The sequence below is a fragment of the Acomys russatus genome, chromosome 2 (genome assembly GCF_903995435.1).
Source record: "Acomys russatus chromosome 2, mAcoRus1.1, whole genome shotgun sequence".
Classification (NCBI taxonomy): Eukaryota; Metazoa; Chordata; class Mammalia; order Rodentia; family Muridae; genus Acomys; species Acomys russatus.
In genome coordinates, this window is record NC_067138.1 from 101,043,927 (window position 1) to 101,064,408 (window position 20,482).

Sequence of the window (20,482 nt, forward strand, 5' to 3'; positions counted from 1 at the left end):
TAAAGTTTGCCCAAACTCCCTCAGCTTGTAAGTGACAAAGCTAGGATTGGAGCTTGGACGTCTTCCACTCATACTATGGGACTTCACCATTTTACTCTGTTCTTTTTCAGTTGTTTTTCTGTCTTGCTATCCATGAACTAGCTCAGGAGAAGACTGCCAGTGGCAGAATCCAGAGGCTCTGTAGCCTCTGTAGCGAGGGGCTCCCTGGGTGACAGGAACTGTGCTGAGCCTAGGGGATCCCCAGGTAAGTAAGAGAGGTGAAGGGCCTAGATAGCTTCTGGGGATCTAGTCTAGAGGGACAGAAAGTGGACAAGGAGTCACACACGCACACATGTTCAAGGACTCCATCACTACCTCTCCTGTAACAAATGGTGAACGCAGTGGAAAGACTTTCCAGCTGGCGAATTCTTTGGCCATTGGCTGCGACTCCTCATCAGATTCTTATTCTCTCACACCTCTGGGCCTCTGCTTAGGTTTTTGTTTTGGTGTTGTTGCTGTTGTTGTTTAATTCTCCTCCTCTTCCTCTTCCTCCTCCTCCTCCCTGACAAACCTATAATAATTTCTCCCTTTACTTGAATGCATACTAATTGTCTAAGGCTCAGATTCACTCTCCTGGGAGCTGCCTAGTATCTAGACCTCCGCTGAGGAGCTCAAGGTAATAACACAGCAGATATTTACAGACATGGAGTATGGATGAGTGAATTAAATTATGAGCTATGTGATTTTTGATCAGTGGGCATATCACTGGGCATATACAGGTTTCAGGGAGGAGGTTAGAGTCCCAGGCCTCTCTGCTATGCCCCTCCCCTTTGGTAATGAATGACACCACCATTGAAATTTTCCCCATTTTTCTCCAGGAGAAACTAAGACTCATCTGCTAAAGGTCTTTCTCTAGGATGCTTGTACCATGGCTCTGTGCACCAGGATCCGATACCCCACCACTGAGCCTTATATCTGGTACTGTCCATTACCCTGGGGTGTCTGCTGTGGATTTTCTCCAGGGTTGACTGCTTTAAACTGGCATTGGAGAAACATACAGTATGGAAGCCAAAAACCTGCACACCGATTTCCTCCCTAAATTTACATATATGACTTATGCTAAATAAGTTCTGTCTTAGTTTTATAGTCCAACAGATTGACTGAAAATGTACACTAGAAAAAAAAGTGCTCATCTGGTTACCTAGCAACACTAAAGACTCCATCTTTTACTGCTCTGTGTTGTACCTTATGATTTATGGTAGTCTTTGACTTATATTTCTTTTATATATTTATAGATCTTATTTCTTCTTAAATTTACTCTTGCCAGCAGGTTTGAGGACAGGGTCTCAGTGAGGTTCTGTTGGACTCTATTTTGTTTTTCTATAACGGTATTTCTTCCTCATTTGGTTTGTTGGGTTCTCAGTTCCCTAGGAGGAGGGGTGAGATCTCTCCATTCATTCTTAGCTATTGAGCCCGAGCTGATCCTGCTGCTTGGCATTGGAAGCAGGGCAAATGCTTGTTGACAGAATCCATGTCTCTTGACCAGGAAGACGCTAGACTGGTAACTATAGTACTCAGACCTCATGCCCTGCCAGCTTGCTGCCTGGCCTCCTAGCTGCTGCACATGCATGCTATTTCCTCTAGGAGATACATGTGGTATAATTGGATTTTTTTGGGGCGTGAGAGTTGGTTGGTTTTACTGTTCTCACCTTTTAACTTCATAGTGAGAACCACTGTTCTGTCATGTAAAGGTGTATTTATTCATTCAGTGATTTAGAATTTTACTCATTATACATAGCACTGTGCCTGATGGGGACTTTAGGAAAGAGCTGGGCTTGTCCTGTAACTCAGGAAGTTCCCACTTCTAGGACAGGGGCAAGAGGCTGGATAGCCATTCTTCCGTGACACCTTATTTTACACATAACAGAAAAGTGGACACCTTGTTCTGTGAGCACTCAGACCCTCCTGTTCTGCTTTGCTTTCTTACTGTGTACCCAGGTACATGGCCCTGTGTGCGTCCGTCCACACTTGCTCTTTCTGAGTCGGCTCAGACATCACACCTGTGAAACAGTCTGAAGATATTAAAAGCTTTACAAGATACTGAATAAATTCTGTTCAAGATGTTGGTGGTGTTTGATTACAGACATGAGCAGTGCCTGCATGTGGCTTTGTTCACCATGGGCTGGGATTCCTCAGTTAGTCACTGTGAATATCCAGTGAGGAAAATATTAGTCCTGTCTCTGAAGATGAAGAAGCTAAGGTTGGGAAGAAAAGTTAGGTAGGTATGGGTTGTGACGCGTGACTTTGCTCATGCTGGAATGCAGGCTTGGATCTCCTATTAATATTTTTCAAGCTTCCCCTATCCCTTGTGCTAGAAATTTGACCTGAGACCTGGCTCATGCTAAGCCTCGCTGTCTCCCTTGCCTGGGGATTCTGAATGTTAAGACTTGAATTTAAACAAGAGTCATAACGGTTAGTTCATCCAGCTCTGGCCTTAACCAGTCCAGGCACTTCTGTGTGTTCTACAGAAGAGATGCTTAGAGAGCCAGTTCTCATTGGAGTAAGGTCTTAATTTCCTTCTAACTCTCTGAACTCCATCCCGGAAACCCTTACACGCACCAGCGGCCCGTGTAGGAACCTCTAAGAAGCCCTGCCTCTTCTCCTTTGCTCTCTCCCAGGTATGTGTAAATAGGAAGAAAGGGTGGCCAGCTCAGTCAGCCCTCCGCCCTTCTCGGTTCCAGGTCTCTGAATGAATTCTGCAGCTGTGATCTCACTGCAAGCATGGCTCTGGGCCGTGAGCTGTGGCTGCTTGACTGGTTGTACAGCAGCAGTGATCGGGGACTCCTGTGACATCTAATGTATCTTGCGGCCTGTGGGAGCAAGGGCTTGGGTGGAGCCTGTGAAGGGAAGTCGGATCTCAGCAGCAAACACTGCAGGTCACATAGCCACACCCTCCAACAGAGCCACTTCACGGTGGCTTCTGGGCTTTGTAATCTCAGCGGTCCATGTCTTCTGACTCAGAAATCCCCAAAAGGTATACATGCCGAGGTAGCTTCTCCAGTCGGGGCTCTGTTGCACTATCCGGCCTGTTTCTTACTGTGGTGTTGCTAAGGGGCCTAAACTCTGTGATGGATTGAGTTTCCCCCTAGTAATGGTATGCTGAAGTGTATTGCAACTTACCCAAGTAAAAGCAAAGAAATTAGAGGATACAGTCTCTCTCTCTCTCTCTCTCTCTCTCTCTCTCTCTCTCTCTCTCCTCTCCTCCCCTCTCCTCCTCTCGTCTCTCCTCCCTCTCCTCTCTCTCTCTCTCTCTCTCTCTCTCTCTCTCTCTCTCTCTTTCTCTCTCTGTCTCTCTCTCTCTCTCTCTGTCTCTCTCTTTCTCCTAAATACTTATTTATAGGATTCATAATGTTTATATTTTATTAATAAACATTTTATTTTTATTATTATTATTTTAATCTTTACTTAACCACTGACTAGTGAAAATTTTGGTCTATGTTTTTGGCCATATGAGAACAGCTGGTGCATATGACCTTCCTCTGGAGTCCTTCAGTGTTGGCATTTTGTGAACTCCAGGGAGATGTGGGGAGGGAGAGTCAGGGACCATCAGAGAGGCTCCTGTTGCAGTTGTCTTGGTGTGCAGCCTTGTCTGTGGGTCAGGGACGTGCCAGGGGCCTGGAGGAGAGTGAATCACTGTGTAAGTGTTTGCCAAGTGCTGCATCACTCTGGGAGGCAGCAAGCAGCTGGATGGTGGTTGTCGGATGTGGCGCTCGGTGCTCATAGCCGGGATTTCTCTCTAGTCTTTCTTCTCATCGTCTGCATGATCTGGGCAGCTCGTGTATCTGTGGTCGCGAGATTCCTCTTTATGAAATGGAGTCCCTGGCATGTTGTGTATCAGAGGGGACATAACAAGCTCTTGGTTGCTTGTGGCAGTGACGATGACAGTAAAACAATCGCTTATCGGAAGAGAAGAATTGGGATGCATCTTTGCTTGTTTCTGGGTCCATTTAAGTAATGGGGTTCTCACTGTTCGGGGGACAAGCCCTTGATGAAAATTATGCTTGAGCTTTACAGACAACTAGTAGGAGGGGATGCACACATGCAGTTTTTAGTAGATTTAGTAATTTATAAGCTTGCTACCACTATATAATAAAAGTTACTACAGTACTGCTATAATTTTGATTAGGTTTAATTTGGAAACATTCATTAGTAAGGGATATTCACATATGAATATTCTAGAAAGTTCTGTAGGCCATCTGACCAGAAAAGTCACTGGATATTACCTTATTTTAGATGATATTAGTATATGTATGAATGAAATTTTTATTTTCAAATTAAACCTTTATTAAGAATAAAGCTATTTTCCAAGCTACAATAATTTAAAAAGAATGCTTTTTGTGAATTAATAATAAAAGTATGCTAGTCGCCTTTCTGTTCCTATAAAAATTTCCAAGACAACCAGACATGGTGGCTCACACCTTTAGGCACAGCAGAGGGAGCAGAGGGAGCAGAGGAAGAAGGATCTCTGTGAGTTTGAGGTGAGTCTGGTCTTTAAAAAAGTAAATTCTGTTTCCAGTTTCTCATTTGGGACTCTAAATGAGAGATGCATGGGAGAATAGCAAAATAAAAGGATACAGAGGGTCCTAGAAATCTACAAGTAGAACAATATGATAGGCAGATTTGGGCCCAGGGGTCCCGCTCAAACTAAGGCACCAGCCAAGGACAATACAGGAGGTAAACTTTAAACCCCTTCCCAGATCTAGCCAATGGTCAGAATATTCTCCACAGTTGAGTGGAGAGTGTGATATGACTTTCTCACGTACTCTGGTGCCTCACATTTGACCATGTCCCCTGGAGGGGAAGACCTGGTGGCACTCAGAGGAAGGACAGCAAGTAGCCAAGAAGAGACTTGATACCCTATGAGAATATACAGGGGGACGTAATCCCCCTCAGGAACAGTCATAGGGGAGGGGAATAATGGGAAAATGGGGGGGGGGCGAGGAATGGGAGGATACAAGGGATGGGATAAACATTGAGATGTAACAAGAATAAATTAATAAAATAAAATAAAATAAAAATAAAAATCAGATATAATGTAAAAAAAAAAATAAAGTACATCTAACAACTCACACACACACACACACACACACACACACACACACACACACACACACACACACACACACACAGTAAATTCTGGGATAACCAGAGCTGCACAGTGAGACCATATATCTATATCTATATATCACATATATAAACTAGATGCCCCACCCCCACATGTAATTTATTTTGGCTCATGCTGTTGGAGGTTTCAACCCATGGTCAAGTGGCCATTGCTTTGGGGCCTGAGGCAAGGCAGCGTATCATACAGGGAATATGGCAGGGAATATGGCAGGGAATATGGCAGAGGAAGCTACAGGAGGAGCTGGAGAGATGGCCCAATGGCAAAGAATGTGTAATATTCTGAGTTCAGTTTCTAGCACACATGTCAGATGGCTCCAGGGAGGACCCAGTGCTTCCGGCTGCCACAGACCCTTGCGCGCTGACATACTCTCTCCCATCATATGTACATGGTTAAACTAAATTTTTTTTAAAGAAAAGAAGGAGCCATGGGTCTCCATATCCTCTTTAGCCCCCAATGCCCTTGCTTTCTTTCATGAGTTCCTATCTCCAAAAGTCTCACCACTTCAAAGTAAATCCAAGCCTGGTCACCATGCCTTTGCCTTTAGTTCTATGGAATTTTGTGGGGGCACTTACTGAAGCCACAGCCAAAGTAACCAAAGTGCTCTGTAGCAAGTACAAGGGGTAGTGGGGATCCCAGATGAATCGTTGTAAAAGGACTCTGACCTCTTTGAAGCAGAGGTTACTGTCTTCTTCAGACCTGGAAGCGAGATGAAGAAAAGCCTTTTAGCAACTTCTGATAGGATATTTCCAGAATAGCTCTCATACATGTGAACATGAACACACCAGTTCCCCTTTGAACGTGAGCCTCAGTTGCTCCTTAAACAGGTGAGCTCAGCTAGCTACGAGGGTCTTGCCTACGTCAGCCACTGAGCGGTAGAGCTGGGCTTCTGTTTGAAGCTGTACCCAAGCTGTACACAGCCCACAGCCCAAAGGGCTCAGGAGCAAGGAGCTTGCCCAGCAATGAGTTGGAGTTAGGCGTAAGGACTAGCGGCAGTAGTGTTTGCAAAGGGTACTCAGTGGTATCTGAAGAAATGAGACCTGTCGGGTGAATAAGCACTGAGTGGGTTAAGGCCATTGGAGGTCTGCTCATTTTGAATTTCCTTTTGGAACATCATGGCATAGAGTCCATTTGCCCATTATCCGCAGGAGAAAAAAGCCAGCAGTGGTTTGCCACCCACTCCCACTTCTCCGCTAATGGTGACGTGAATGTGAGAGGCCCTGGAGGAGCTTTGAGCACTTTAGTGGCTGCAGCACCCTTCCTACTCCTTAGTCCACACACCTTGAGGACAGGCTAGACGGTACCCCAGGAGAAAGAGCAGTGAGTTAGCCCCCTCTTTCATGGGGATAGGGATGAATACAAGATAGAGACCTTTCCTTCTGAGTGGCGTTTGACTCAGAGACAGTGACATCAGACATGACTTCATCCATCCGAAGGAAAGACTGTGTGCAGACTGAGAGCGAGTCAGGCTCCTGCCCTGCCCCATGGTCTGTCTCCTTGAGGACAGTGTGGTGTTCGCGTCTCATGCTCAGCCTGTCCTTTCTCCTTACCCCATCCTCCCTTTGTCTTTTTGCCCATTTGCTTTTGTCTATATTTTGTCTCTTCCTTCCTACTTAATCTCCTTTGTTCATTTTCTCTCTCTAGATCTTCCATTTTACTTGTTCTCCCTTTTCTCTGACTTTTGTCCTCTTCTCGGAAATATATGTGGGAACTGGTCCTCTTTCCTCTTGACTGTTGACTTCTGGGATTTCCACAAGGTGTTCGGTGTTCCAACTGTCCTAAAGCTGCGTGCGCAGTCACCCTTTCCTCAAGGATGGGCAGTGGCTCCCATCTTCTCCTTCCTTATGAGCACAGTTGATGAGCCCTTGTCAGTGTTCCCAGGCCCCTGACATGGTCTGTGTGTCCCTCCATCTCCCTTCCTCACCTTCCCTTCATATTGAGGTCAGACATTACCTTGTGTGTGTTCCCTGTCCCTTTCTCTTCCTTATGGCAGTGTCTTTTCTTTATGGCCATTCAGATTCTGTGCTTTAGAAACCAGGCATTTTAGAACTTAAACACTCACCTGGAATGTTTCATATGAGAATCTTTGCTCATCTTAGCCAGCTTTAGAATTGTGAGAAAGGTTTTGTGTTCAGGAGCTAAAAATATGGCTCATTCGTTAAGAACATTTGCTTCTCTTTCAGAGGACCTGGGTTCACATCCCCAGGGGATATCCCACTTTCTGGCCTCTGCAGGCACTCCACATGTATGGTGTGCAGATGTACAAAATACATGAAATAAAAATAAAGGAAACATTTTAATTGTATAAAAAATTGTAATCATTTCCAAGCTCCCTCTTTAGTTGTACCTCCCCGCCGTGGCATAGTCTCCAGAGCCAGTGAGCAAGCGTGCACACCTAGCTCTGGTGACACTTCAGAGCTCCCTGGCTTTGACAACCCATGTAATGACTGTGTTCCTATTTCTTGTCCTGTAATCATTACTGTACATCTTAACAGGATGTGTGCGAAAGGGCTGCGGAGAGGCCACGTAAGCAAGCACAGAAACTGCCTAGAGCAACACTTAGAAACCAGGGAGCACTCCTGCAATGATTGCTTCGAATGCTAGTTTTCCACCACATTTTTTCATCTTTGGAGTCCGGCTATCCTTAGGCAACCTTGATTCTGCCATCAGTAGTTCTGCTATTTCTCTCAGTCCCCCAGTGCATATGGGCCTCGTGTTCTTCATTCATAGCAGTGTGTAAGTCCTGCTACTGTAATCTGGGCTCCTTCAGTGAGGCTGTACATGGCAGTGTTTCCTCATTTTGGCACACACAGAGTATTTAAATATCTATCCCCACCTCAATCCTTGTTGTTCTCAAGTTACATGAGGGAGCTAGACTCTTAGCCCATTTTTAGAAAGAGACTATAATTTATAACCTGTATTTTTAGAGTTATTATCAGTATTTTCCTCCAAATCTATACTGCCAATGAAACTGATTCTGACAGCCTTGGCTGCTGCCCAGCCACATGCTAGGAATTTTGGGGGAAGTTGTAAGCTAGGGCTGTCTCACCTTAGCCACAAAACCCTAGTAGAATTTACCACCTTCTTCAAAGACCTTTGAAAAACCACACAAGAATGTATTGCTAAAAGAGATATTTTCCATGTGCTGGGATAGCTCTGGGCCCATCATTGGGGGAGATGTTATGACATTCTCATCCACTGCTTTTGCTTGAACAATGAAGTACCTTATCAGTTGTGGCCCGCTCTCTCTGCCTAGTGGGAAAGCATGGTGGAGCCCTCTCTCTTGCACAAATGAGGAAGTAAGGCTGGGTGTTTCCAAGTGAGCCCTCACAGAACGCTTGAGATGAATACATCTCAATTGGAAGGATCTTTGGAGGAGGGCACCTGAGCCTGATCAGAACTGATGCCTGTCTGTCCTCGGATACCCTGGGGCCCTCCAGTCTGACGCTGCTCTTTTCCCGCTGCAGTTGCGCTCTCTTCGTTGGGGCTTGGCAGCCATGTAGTAGTGCTGCACTGACCCAAGAACCCATGCCAGGAAGTGAATGAATCCATTTTCCAATTAAAATGAGACTTCTCCAAAAAACCTACTCACCCGGCGAAGAGAAATCTATCTTCCTGGCAGTCGGGCTTGGCTAGACTATGTTTCTGCTCCTGAAACAGACTGAGAAAAGCCATTAACTTGAAGGGGGAAAAAAGAGGAAAGAAACTAGGACAGTACTAATTCATTCATGTATCCGTTCCTTCCTTATTTTCATTTCCACCAACTGTAATTTAGTTAGTGCATCTCTGTTCATTCACTCCTACTCTTTCATTCTGCCAGCATCACTCATCATCTGTACATCATATACAATGCTAGGTCCTAGGCACCGATTACAGTAAACCCACAGTCCCGTCTTTCAGGAGACTCAGTGTAATGAGAAGGACAGTTAAGAGCTCATGGGAAGAGGAAGGATAAGGCTGCTCACCAGGGGTCATAGGTTTGATATGCAGGTTTCATTTCCAGCTTGATACAACTGAGAATCACCCGGTGCATCTTGCTGAGAACTTTCTGGTTTTCGCTATGGACATGTCTGTGGGGGGAGTTGTCATTTTTTTTCAGTTTATTTTTTATTGATAATATTCATATTACATCTCAATTGCTTTCCCATCCCTTCTATCCTCCCATTCCTCCCTCCCTCCCATTTTCCCCTTACTCCCCTCCCCTATGACTGTGACTGAGGGGGCCCTCCTCCCCCTGTATATGCTCACAGGGTATCAAGTCTCTTCCTGGTAGCCTGCTATCCTTCCTCTGAGTGCCACCAGGTCTCCCCATCCAGGGGACATGGTCAAATACGGGGCACCAGAATTCGTGTGATCGTCAGTGGGGGTAGTTGTCTTGATTTTCCCTTGGGTTGGGAGCCCCAGCCTGACTGTGGGCAGTACCGTTTCACGGGCTGGGCCCTGAACGGTGTGACTGAAGAAAAGCCAGCTGAGCATGAGCAGCAAAGAGGCAAGCATGGAAGGCTGTGCTTCTTCTCTGTTCTCATCGTGGATGTGAGGAGATGCTTTCACTTCAGCCTTGACCTCCCTAAAATTAGGAACTATAACCTGCAGTCATAAGCCAAGTACATCTTTTCCCCCTGTGTTGCAATTTGTCTGGATATTTTTCATAGCAACAGAAATGAAACTAGAATAATAGGCACATGCAGTCCTGGACCATGCAGTTCAGTTTAAGTGCAGTTTCACAGAGTGTTTAATGTCAGCATGGAATCCTCAGTGATGAGTGCCGTCTGAACACATCTGTATGTGCACATGCGCACACATGCACACACATGCACACACATGCACACACATGCACACACATGCACACACTTGCACAGAATTGGCTTTGTCTCTCTAAAAATTCTTGACACCCACATGCAAAGATAGAAACCTGTTTATGAGTTTACTGAGAGTTTAAACGGAGAGGTTGACTGGACATAAGTATTCATAGATAACCAGAAACAGAAAATAACTTTTTTTGCCAACAGACATAAAATCAAGGAGGAGAAAGCCATTTGAGGGCAGATAACAGATTTTCTATATTGAAATAGCGGCAGGTGAGTGTGACATCTAGGAGACACTTCAGAGGAGAGTTTGAGTTGGAATTTAATTCAGTGTGTTTTACTTTGAAGTTTCCTGGAGTAAAGAAACTCATTGAGATCTCCCAGTGAGTATGTAAACACTGAGTTAAGTGCCTGTGGTGTACACCCTTTGGAACACCCATATTTTAAGATCCACTAAAAGAAAAAGGCTCATAAAGGAGACAGGAAAGCGGCGTGAGGGCCGAGCATGAAATGCAGGGTCAGTCTCTCATTTTCTCCCGTGCCCACAGCTTTCCCTTTCTTGTTTCCTCCAAGACTTTGTTTTCAAAGCTTCTTCACGTCTGTGTCTCCCTAGCTCTTCTATAGTGAGAACACCAACCTGTGGTTCTGCTGTCTAGGTAATAGGCATCTTTCCTGCCCTGGCATTTCTCCATTAAACAAACAAACAAACAAACAAACCTTTTGGGGAAGTGGAAGGCTGAGTTAGCACTGGGTGGGTATTAAAGATGCAATATCTGATTTCCCACTTATCTGTCATGTGATTGTTGTACTTTTTGGTACATTAGTTTCATAATCTATAAACTGAAGATTACATGTCTTGCTTCCCTGACTTACAGGAGTATACAGATTATAAAAAATCATGTGTAGCAAGTGCTTTGAAGGCTATAAAGGTCTATAACAGCCTTGAGAGACTCTTGTTGACATATATAATTTGCACGTCTTCCCAGTGAGGTAGGTGACAGTAGTATGGAATTTGAGCAAATCGTTTTGGAGATTGATGTTTCTTTCTAAGGGGGCATAGCTGGGAGGTTGTAAGGACAATGGTCAAGCTCAGCTTTGCCAGATGCCATATTTCTCAGCTGTTGCACTGCAACCTTATTTCCAAGAACACACGGTGGTGTCATATTCCTGAGCCAAATAAGCATTGATGAGCCTGTCAGTTGCCATGTAGATGGTAATGCTCATATGGTTAAGTCAACTCCAGTGTGGGTTAGGAGTTTACCAATCTGTACAACACCTCTAGGGTAGGGCAGGGAGTAGAGGATGCATATAAATACAGCATATGACAATCAATTATATTTCATTTTACAAATGTATGACAGGACAAGCCCTTTTCTGGTTGGGGTTATCGGCTCTATAAACTGAGGTCTTTGTTGGTTTGTTTGTTTCTTCAGCAGAGCATAGATACATAGTCTATTTAATCTTAAGTTCCAAGTAAAAATCTTTGTTCCTGTGGAGTGTGTGTTAGCCACTCCAGGCCCAAAGCCCCCTCGATCTTCTGAGCCTTGTCTGGGATTACTCATTAGAGGCAGATATATGACCACACACAGAATGCTGGGATAAAGTTACGAGGCTGACTCACCAGGCTTCGGAATCAGACTCATTACATTATTGTCATGCATCATATTTTTAATTGCCTTTCATTTGCACATAACTTTCTCCAGCTCCAGGGTCTAGCTTTACGCTTGGCCCCTCTCCGGAAGCTTTTTTTCATGCCCTCCCCCCGCCCCCGCACCATGAGTTAGATGTGTCCTTTGCCCTCTAGAAGAAGTTTGTCATTTTTAAGATGGATTTGAGCATATGAGTGTGTAATCAGTATAATCAGTTACAGCGAGGAAAGAGAGACTCTTATCCAAGGTCTATCTGAGCTGGATTTGCGTCAAGGATATGAGACCGAGAAGGAGGGCAGGGATGCCGAGGCGGTGCAGGCAGTCCACACAGAAGCACCAGCCTAAACTGAGACATGGACCCATAAAGGGCAGAATGTGTTGAGGAATTTAAATACAAAGCAGCAATGGCAGAGTGAATGTTAGCAGAAAAGCCTGGAACACAGTCCCAGAAAGAAATCCTAGGAGTCGCGCTGGGTAAGCTGGAGCCAGACGGATCCCCCAGGAGCTAGGCTCAGGACTGAGAGAGCCTCTATGCCCTGAGAAGCTGTTGGATGTTTTAACAGAAGAACCAATTGTCAGACGTTAGCTTTTGAAAAGATGCCTCTGCTGCCACAAATCCCAGTGTGTTTGCCTGTCTGCCTAGAAGCATTGTTAGTGTTGCTCCCTGTCTGTAGATGGGAGTCTGGAACACAACGGTTCCTTTCATCCCAGGACGGTGATGCTTGGACTTCTGACCTGCTGCGTGTTGTCAGCATCGATTGAGAGCAGCGACACTGAGGATCAGGCTTCCCGAAGCATCTCACCTCTCTGGGCTGTTAGTCTGTACTCGGATTTCAGAACTTGAATATGGAGTCAGGATAAACTGTTGTCTTTTCATGAGTAGTTCTAGAAACCCGAACAGTATGGAAATTGGAGTGTCAGGCAGGACCATTTGCTGCACGTGAGGTTAGGGAGCTCTGGTTTCCACCCCCTTCCCTTTCATTGTCTAGACACCACAGATAACCCAGATAGACTCTCTTTGCAATAATAATAAACAAAACCCAATATTTTCACTTTGCGCTGCATCCTGTTGCTCTTTATGTAACTGTCTTGATCCCTACAGTCTTCCTCATCATCTAGAAAAAGCAGAAACCTCACAGCTTCCATAGTGATGTCAGGATGACTCTTCCTTCCCAGGCTCTCCTGATTCCTGGTCTTGAGTCTTGGGCATAAGTGTTATGTCCCTACCCTCTTCAGAGACCTGAAGCTCTGTGAGCTTTAAGTAACAGCCTCCCAAGAAATGCTGTGGTTTTATGAAGTAATGCGTGATGGGGGTGAGTGTTTCTCCTTGATTGCTCTCAAGCCAATGAATTGCTGCGCTCAAAGGACTGTTACTGGAATACAGAGCCTTGAGGGCCAAGTCATACACCCCAGATCAGTGCCAGGGCTTTGTTTCCTGAAAAGGCTAATTTGTGTTAGTTCCTTGGTGTCTGGAGGACAGAGTGATTTAACTCTCTCACCACCTGGAGCTCCTACCTGGAACTGGATTAATATATCCCATGATGAGACACGTTGGCCTGTGTGGCAGGCCTGCACTCGGCGTTCTCTGACTGATGGACTGCTTATGCACATAGGATTGGTTCAGTCCATAGGAGCTAAGTAAGTCATCCAAGATTAAAGCTGGACTCTCTCTGAAAGGTTTTAGGACTGGTCTCCAGCTGCCATTGTTTTTCCATCATGTAAGGGATGGCAGATGCTTCCTCAAGACAGTTCCAAAGGGTCTGCTAGGAGCTCAGGCAGCTGCTGCTTCACAGGGCAAGCAGTGGGCTCTCACCTGAGAGCAGACACCTCGGTGACTCAGGGACAAGGTTGTGGAGTCTAACACCCAGTGCCTACATTCTTAGCTGTGAGCATTATTGATCACGTGTTCCTTTTTGAATAACCCTGATTGATAATCAAGGGAGACAGAGTACGGGGACATTGTTGTGCATTGTGGAGGGAACAAGATGGCCGTTGTGTCCTGATGTAGGTCCAGTAGACACAAGTGGAAAATTAATTCCTAGTTCTTGGCTGGGACTGCACTGACTGGGGAGGGTGAAGGGCAAAGACATTTCTCTATAGAACTTGCCAGGATGGCAAGTGATGGCAAAACCCTTGTCAGTCTCATAGCTCTGTGGGAGAATTTTACGGGAACCTCAGCCAGTCTCTCGGGCCTTTGTCAGGGTTCCTGACACACTCCTGTCCCCCTCACTTTTCCCCCTTCCTGTTGGCGAGTCCACAGACTTTGCATCTGTAGAGGAAACAGGGAATATTTGTTCGTTTCTCTTCCACGACCATGTGCATTTTAAAATATTTCTTTTTAACCTTTTGAGATAAAAACCTATATAATCACATAATTCCCCTTTTCTGTGTTTTTCCTTCAAACCCTCCCATATATCCTTCCTTGCTTTCTTTCAAATTAATGGCTTTTTGTTAAACGTTGTTACATATATACATATATGTATATGTATGTATATATGCATATGTGTGTATATATATTCTTAAATATATAAATATGTATAGCCTGCTCAGTCTGTGTTGTGTTACTTGTAAAGATGCCTGACGCTTCCTACCATGTTGGTTCTGGCTCTTCATTCTGTGCAGAAGACTACTGGGGTCTCTGGCTTTGAGCCCAAGGCTGGGATGACTTCGGAAGGAAGTGCTCCTGGCTTCCTCACCAGGACCTTACCAAAAGCCTTGAAGCTCTCTGAGAGATGTTTTGCCTGGATATCTTTGTCCACAGCAGCAATTGGTATGGCTCCAGGCAGAAGACTGTTATCATGTAGAGCCGATAGTAACCGTACATAAAACCTACCAGAGGCAGTTGTTTTCTCAGCTCAGGGTGATTGTTTGGCTTTGACTAGAGTAGTGGTTGATCTGTAGTGGTTTGGCCTTCGATGCGTGGTGACTGGTCTTGCATTTTTTTTGGAACTAAGGAAAGAGGCTGCCTTTTCTCTGACCACCAACTGCTGCAACCACAGAGCACATGTCCAAAAGACATACTGGCAGTTTGACTCACATAATTTCAAAGGCGACTACTTTCTGGTTGTGACTTGTTAAGTGTACAGGGTTATACGAGTTCATAGCTATGTTAGGCATATTTTGTAAGTCATAAGCTTTGCTTTATTTGACGTTAAGATATATGGGTACCTAAAGAGAACTTTAGAACCCATTTCTTTCTTAACAGAGGCTTTTAGACAGAGGGTAACAGACTAGTTGTGATACTTCGGCTCTTACGTCTAACCTTTGATGTCTTTATTGTACTAGAAGCCTGTACTTGAAACAGCATTTGGACATGGATATGTGTGCTGAAACAGAGCTGAAAGGAAACAGTAAGCAGTGAAAACACAATATTTAAGGATGAAAATACATAAAACCAGATATACGTCTGTCAAATTAATGTAATAGCTCGTACAAATTTTGCAAGGGAAAGGCAAGTCACACAAGTGGAAGCCATTGTAACAAACAAGCACCCATCACAGAAGAGTGACAGGAAGGGGAAGAGAAGCTGTCTAGTAGCTCAGGAGATTTTTATTGTGCTGCTGCTGCTGCTGCTGCTGTGCTGCTGTTGTTTTGAACCTGCATCATTCCCTTTAGGTTCCTCAAACACCCCGAGCTTATGACAAATTCCTCTTTTTCATGTCTTATAACAAGGAATAATTAAAATCAAGAAGACATAGCAAATCTAGTGACAGGGAGCCTTCCTCTGTCTTCTCTAAACTCCTCCCCATAAGTGCTTTGCAGAAAGCAGCTGCTTTATTGTTACCTAGTTTACCATGTGTCTAGTTCATTCACAGGCAGAGCTTGAGTGGCTGCATTTTAGCCTTGATTTTAAAATCCTAGGAGAAGAAATATACTCGACTTACCCAAGTCCTGTGTGTATGATGAGAGGGGTAGAGTTATGGAATACCCACTTGGCCACTGGAAGTCCACTCAGTCTGCAGGAGAGATATCATGGTGGCCCAGGCTGACCAAACCCTTGACCTCATAGAGCTTCTTCCAGAGCAGGAGGAGTGAAGGACTTTACCCTGGCACCGTGGGTGGGGTCACACCAGGTATAACTTCGAGTATAAAATGCCGCAACTTGCCCCATTGGTAGTAAGGTTAGCCCAAAGGACAAGGGGACACGACTCCTGGGAAGGAACAGAGTGCTAAGTGAGGATTGAATTGTCCAGACAGATTTGGTAGAGGAAAGAAAAACCCAGCAGCAAGAAAAAAAAGTCTGGCTATTTGGCAGTATGGTAAAATAAGTTCCTAAAAGTGTTCCATCAGTCTTTTGATTTGATGGTATCCGACTTAGGCTGGGAGTTCTTTGAGTTGCCTTTGCTACCAGTCGCTGTGTAGGGGATTTACATGGCAAAGCACATTTAGATTCCTCGAGGACTTGGTGCGGTTTCTTCCCAGGGTGTAGCTGTTGACTTCTTACTCTGTGTTTGAAGCATATCCTCTTGCCCTCGCCAGGAGGCTAGGTTGCATATGCACAGAGTTTGCCTTCTCGTTGTCCAGGTTGCAAAAGGGGACAAAAGGAAAATTATGGTCATTTTTGGAACGATGAATAATTGTCATGTTTTCTTTCCTGTATAAATACTACTTTTATACCACAGTCCCCCAAGTCTTTGAACAGATGTTTTCATGAACATTGTTGGCTCTGTTTTTGTTTTGAAAAATTTGAAACATTTTTGAAAGAGGAGAAGAGTTGGGGGAAAAAAACCCTCATAATTGATTCTAATATATATTTAATTTGGCAGAACTTGAGAGAGACTTGCTGGGATAAGGCGGGACATTTCTTTGATCTCCCAGACTTCTTATCATGGAAAGCAACAGGTGTCACAGCACGGTATGTTAATTACAAGTTAGATTTTTGTTTGTGTTCTTCCAGTCCCGGGTGTCTCTCTCTATATTGCTTTCTTAACTCTCTTTGCCTGGACATACTGTTTTTACATCTGCATGTGATTTCGCAAACTTGAAACATCTTGAATCTGTCTCCTGGCTCCACTGCACATGCTCAAATGCCGTTGTTTCCTATGTTGCTGGGAATGTGAGTTCGCAAGATGAAGACCACTCACTAAAACCGAACATGTTTGAAAGGCATGTTAAAACTCAGAATGTACGCTAACTCTTTTTGGAAGGTGCCTTCTACCTTCCAGAAATTAAAGAGAAAAAGATACAGTTCAGGAATTAGGGTAGGAAATACGTTTCTGCAAGGTGGTGGATATTAACTGAGTGCATGTGTTATGAACTTAAGTCACTTTTATGGAAATATACTAGAATTATCCCAAACTACAGCAGTGCCTATGTTAGGTCAAAGGTTACATTTGAGCAACTTACAAATGTTAAAAATAAGCCATGTTCCATATAAGAGTACTTTTACAAAATACTCATGAGTGCTAAGTTGTGGCTGCCGTATGCAGGTACAAAGAGAGAGCTAGGAGTGAAACTTCAGTATGGCAAAGTGATGGCCATTTTGACTTTATCTTCAAAGGGGTATGTGGGAGGGACTTGTCTCCTGGCTTGAGAAGGAATCAGGATCTAGAGTGGACAACCTCTGAGCATAAGACGCAGATGCAAAGGACAGATAAGGCCGTTGGAACGGAACAGGTGCTCCTGAATGGATTAGGTAGGCAGGCGTTGTTTCTGAAAGTCAGCACCTTCAGAGGGGCAGATTGTCCTCTGTCCCCTCATTTAAACTCAGGAGGAAAGGTAGCAGTGATGGCTCCTCTTGAGTCTGTAGCACTTGGTAGGGTTGGGGCCTTTTCTTGGGGTAAGTTGGTAAGAGTGAGCAGTTGGCCCTGGGGCTCCCAGAGAGAGATAATAAAGGGTGTGTTCTGCAGCTATTTCCAGCTTCACGGCAACCTCCCCCTGCCACCTGAGAGAAAGGGTCATTAGCCAAAGGTTTCTCTGAGTGGAGGGGACCACATGCTCGTGATGATAACCTTCCCAATCCGTAGTTCTCTGCGCCGCTTAAGAGAGAAGGCTGGGGAAGTCTAGAGGTCTGCACTCTGCCCTGCACAGTGCAACTAGCCATGTTAACGTCCGCTACAGAGGGCAGTGTGGGGATGAAGTCCGTATCCTCAACATTGCTCTTTTGGATTGGCATTATCTAAAGCTATTTCTTCAGGGGTCTTTCTGTGCAATAATGAACAAAAGCTGTATTGTTTTAGCCAGATATATCAAATGGTCAAAGCACGGCTAGTAAGTTGTGTTTTTGCAGAGCTGAAGAATGAAACCAAGATGGAGGAGCATCCGGGGCCACTGCTTCTACAGCCACTGCCAGCTTCTCCTCTCTATCTCCCTCCCTCCCTCTGTCCCTCCCCCTTCCCTCCCTCTTTCTCCCTTTGCTTCTTCCATCTTTCTTCCTTTCCCTCCCTCTTTCCCCTTCTCACACTCCTACCGCTACTCTCTGTCTCAGTTCAGCTCAGTTCTCTGAGTTACCCCCGGTTCTTCCCAGTGTCTCTGAGTGTCGGATGGACTCATTCTCTGTTATCCCTTGGATTTTGACATGGCTCTCAGAGGCTAGTCCTGATGGAAATGAACTCATGAAGCGGCATGCATGCACACACTGTGGTCACACTGGACGCGTGCTTCTTCATAGTTGTGACCTTGGCCATGCCTCATCTCTTTTTTGAGCCTTACTGCAGGATGTGGTGGCGTACACCTTTAATCCCAACACTCGGGAGGCAGAGGCAGGTCAGTCTGGTCTACAAAGTGAGTACAGGATAGCCAAGGCTACACAGAGAAACCTTGTGTCAGAAAAAAAAAAAAAAAAAAAAAAAGAAAAAAAAGAAAGAAAAGAAAAAGAAGAGTCTTACTATCTGTATTTGTAACTGGAAGCCATCTCTCCCCACAAGCTCTTGAGAGTCCTATTGAAACTATTTTCCCAACTAGCTCTTTTATAATAAGCACCAAACCACTCATTGTGTGGTTAAGTGTGTGTGTACATTTGTGTAAATGTTTAAATTTGAAGTTGAGTGTCTTTCTTGATGGGTCTTCACGTTTATTTGCTGAGAGAGAGTCTCTCCCCAGATCCAGATCCCATCCGGTTCTTACTTGTCTTGTTAGTTTTAAAACAATTGGCTGTCTAGTCCCCTCTTTCTGGCAGAGTCTCTTCAATACTTTCCTGATACGGTGCACAGAAGTCCCAATGGTCTTACCATGTTCGTCTACAGTAAATAAGTTGTTTCTCCAGGCCTAGTGCACTTACTCATCTGAGTCCTCTTGTAGTGAGCGAGAGTCAGAGACTGTGGATCAGTGCACAGCATGGACTATTAAGTGCTAAAGCATTTGCAAACAGACCCGTCGCCTAGAACAAGGGAGATGAGGCCTGAAATGGAATGTGCCAATGCCCAAAGAACTCTGGGCAACAGAGCAGGAACTTGGCACCCAACAAGTCAAGGAGAGACTTGGATTTGGTGTTCATTTGGCTCTCCATGAGCCGGTTTTGTTGCCTCTGACAAAGTCAGTGCCAAAAAAGCTAGAGGGTGTTTTTCTTTTTTGTTATCGCAGGCTAACAAGCTTCACCTAGTCTAAAGGTCACAAGCTTGTTTTTGGCAACAGCAGTGTAAGAAGGTCCCTCTTCCTTCTTCCTCCTTCTCTCCCTGAAAAGAATTCAATTTTGTTTTCATCCAAAATGCAGTAGCTGCTTACTTTTTTATCTGAGTCACTGAGAAAATCACTACTGGGCCTGTGATTGATTTGTGGTTCATCTCTACACTTTCTACTGTATTAATGGAAAGAGTTACTGCTACTTTAATAATAATAATAATAATAATAATAATAATAATAATAATAATAATAATATGGTTATCCTTTATCAAGGGCCTTCCTTTTATCTATGGTAAGCATATTGACAAATGTTAGCTCTATTGGTACTCAACAGCCATCTGTTAGAGCAGGTGGTGTTAGTACTATTTTGCAATTTAAGAATTGAAATTGAATGTGTTAGTAATTTGCCACATTCTAGCCACTGATGGGTAACTGTTCAGATTGTGAGAAATAGTCAGAAATGTGAATAATAAAATTGTTCATAATCAGAGAAAACATATTCACATGCATTCATATATTTGTATGTATGTATCCTTTAAAGAGATTGGAATTGACTGTCAGTAAGTGAAATAAACCCCCCCCTTGGATGTATAGCCCTTGGATGTATAGCCCTTGGATGTATAGCCCTTGGATGTATAGCCCTTGGATGTACAGCAGCCCTTGGATGTACAGCCCTTGGTCCCTGGACTAGTGTGCATGACAAAAGAAACCAAACAAACCCAAAAAGCAACAACAAAACAGTAATTACCAAGACAAAAACAAAACCAGAGTAAAGTGAAAATATTAATACAGTGACTGAGTTGATGCTGAAAACTTTCTGGAAGCTGCATGCTTCTTTACAATTTTGAGTGGGTTTGTTTGTGGCCAGAATGGAAAGGGAGCACGGGAAGCTGCCTGAAGCAGTGAGTACAGGAAGCTGTTCGGAGAACTGGAATCCTACCTAACTTAGTGGATCTGTGAGAAAACTTCCCTACATTATCAAAGGTTCATGATATTCCATAAATTATTTATAAGTATGTTCTATTAATTCAATTATAATTTCAAATAAGCACTTGAAAATAGTTTTAGGTTTACAAGAACATTGTGAACATGTAGAAAGAGTTCTCAGATGCCCGATGCCGAATTTCCTAACCCTACTATATTAGTATGTGGTATGTTTGCTATAGCTAAGGAACCAATGTTGACATGTTCTCATTAACTGTATTCTTTGTTCAAATATCTTTATATAGTGGTGTGTGACACTGTTTGTGGGAGATGCAAGCCTATAACTGCTCTCCCACATAAGGAGCCAACAGTAGCCAAAATAC

General features: G+C 44.3%; 1 protein-coding gene across 3 annotated transcripts in view; it reads left to right on the forward strand.

Annotated features, from left to right (window-relative positions):
- Positions 1-20,482, forward strand: part of Fggy (FGGY carbohydrate kinase domain containing) — a 364,828-nt gene that overhangs the window by 23,794 nt on the left and 320,552 nt on the right. For 2 of the 3 annotated variants that reach the window (XM_051164348.1, XM_051164353.1), the window contains exon 4: positions 16,382-16,470. The exons of the other annotated variant lie outside the window; for it this stretch is intronic. In XM_051164348.1, the coding sequence (XP_051020305.1) occupies positions 16,382-16,470 (89 nt within the window). The remainder of the gene's footprint in view (positions 1-16,381; positions 16,471-20,482) is intronic. 3 annotated transcript variants of the gene reach the window in all.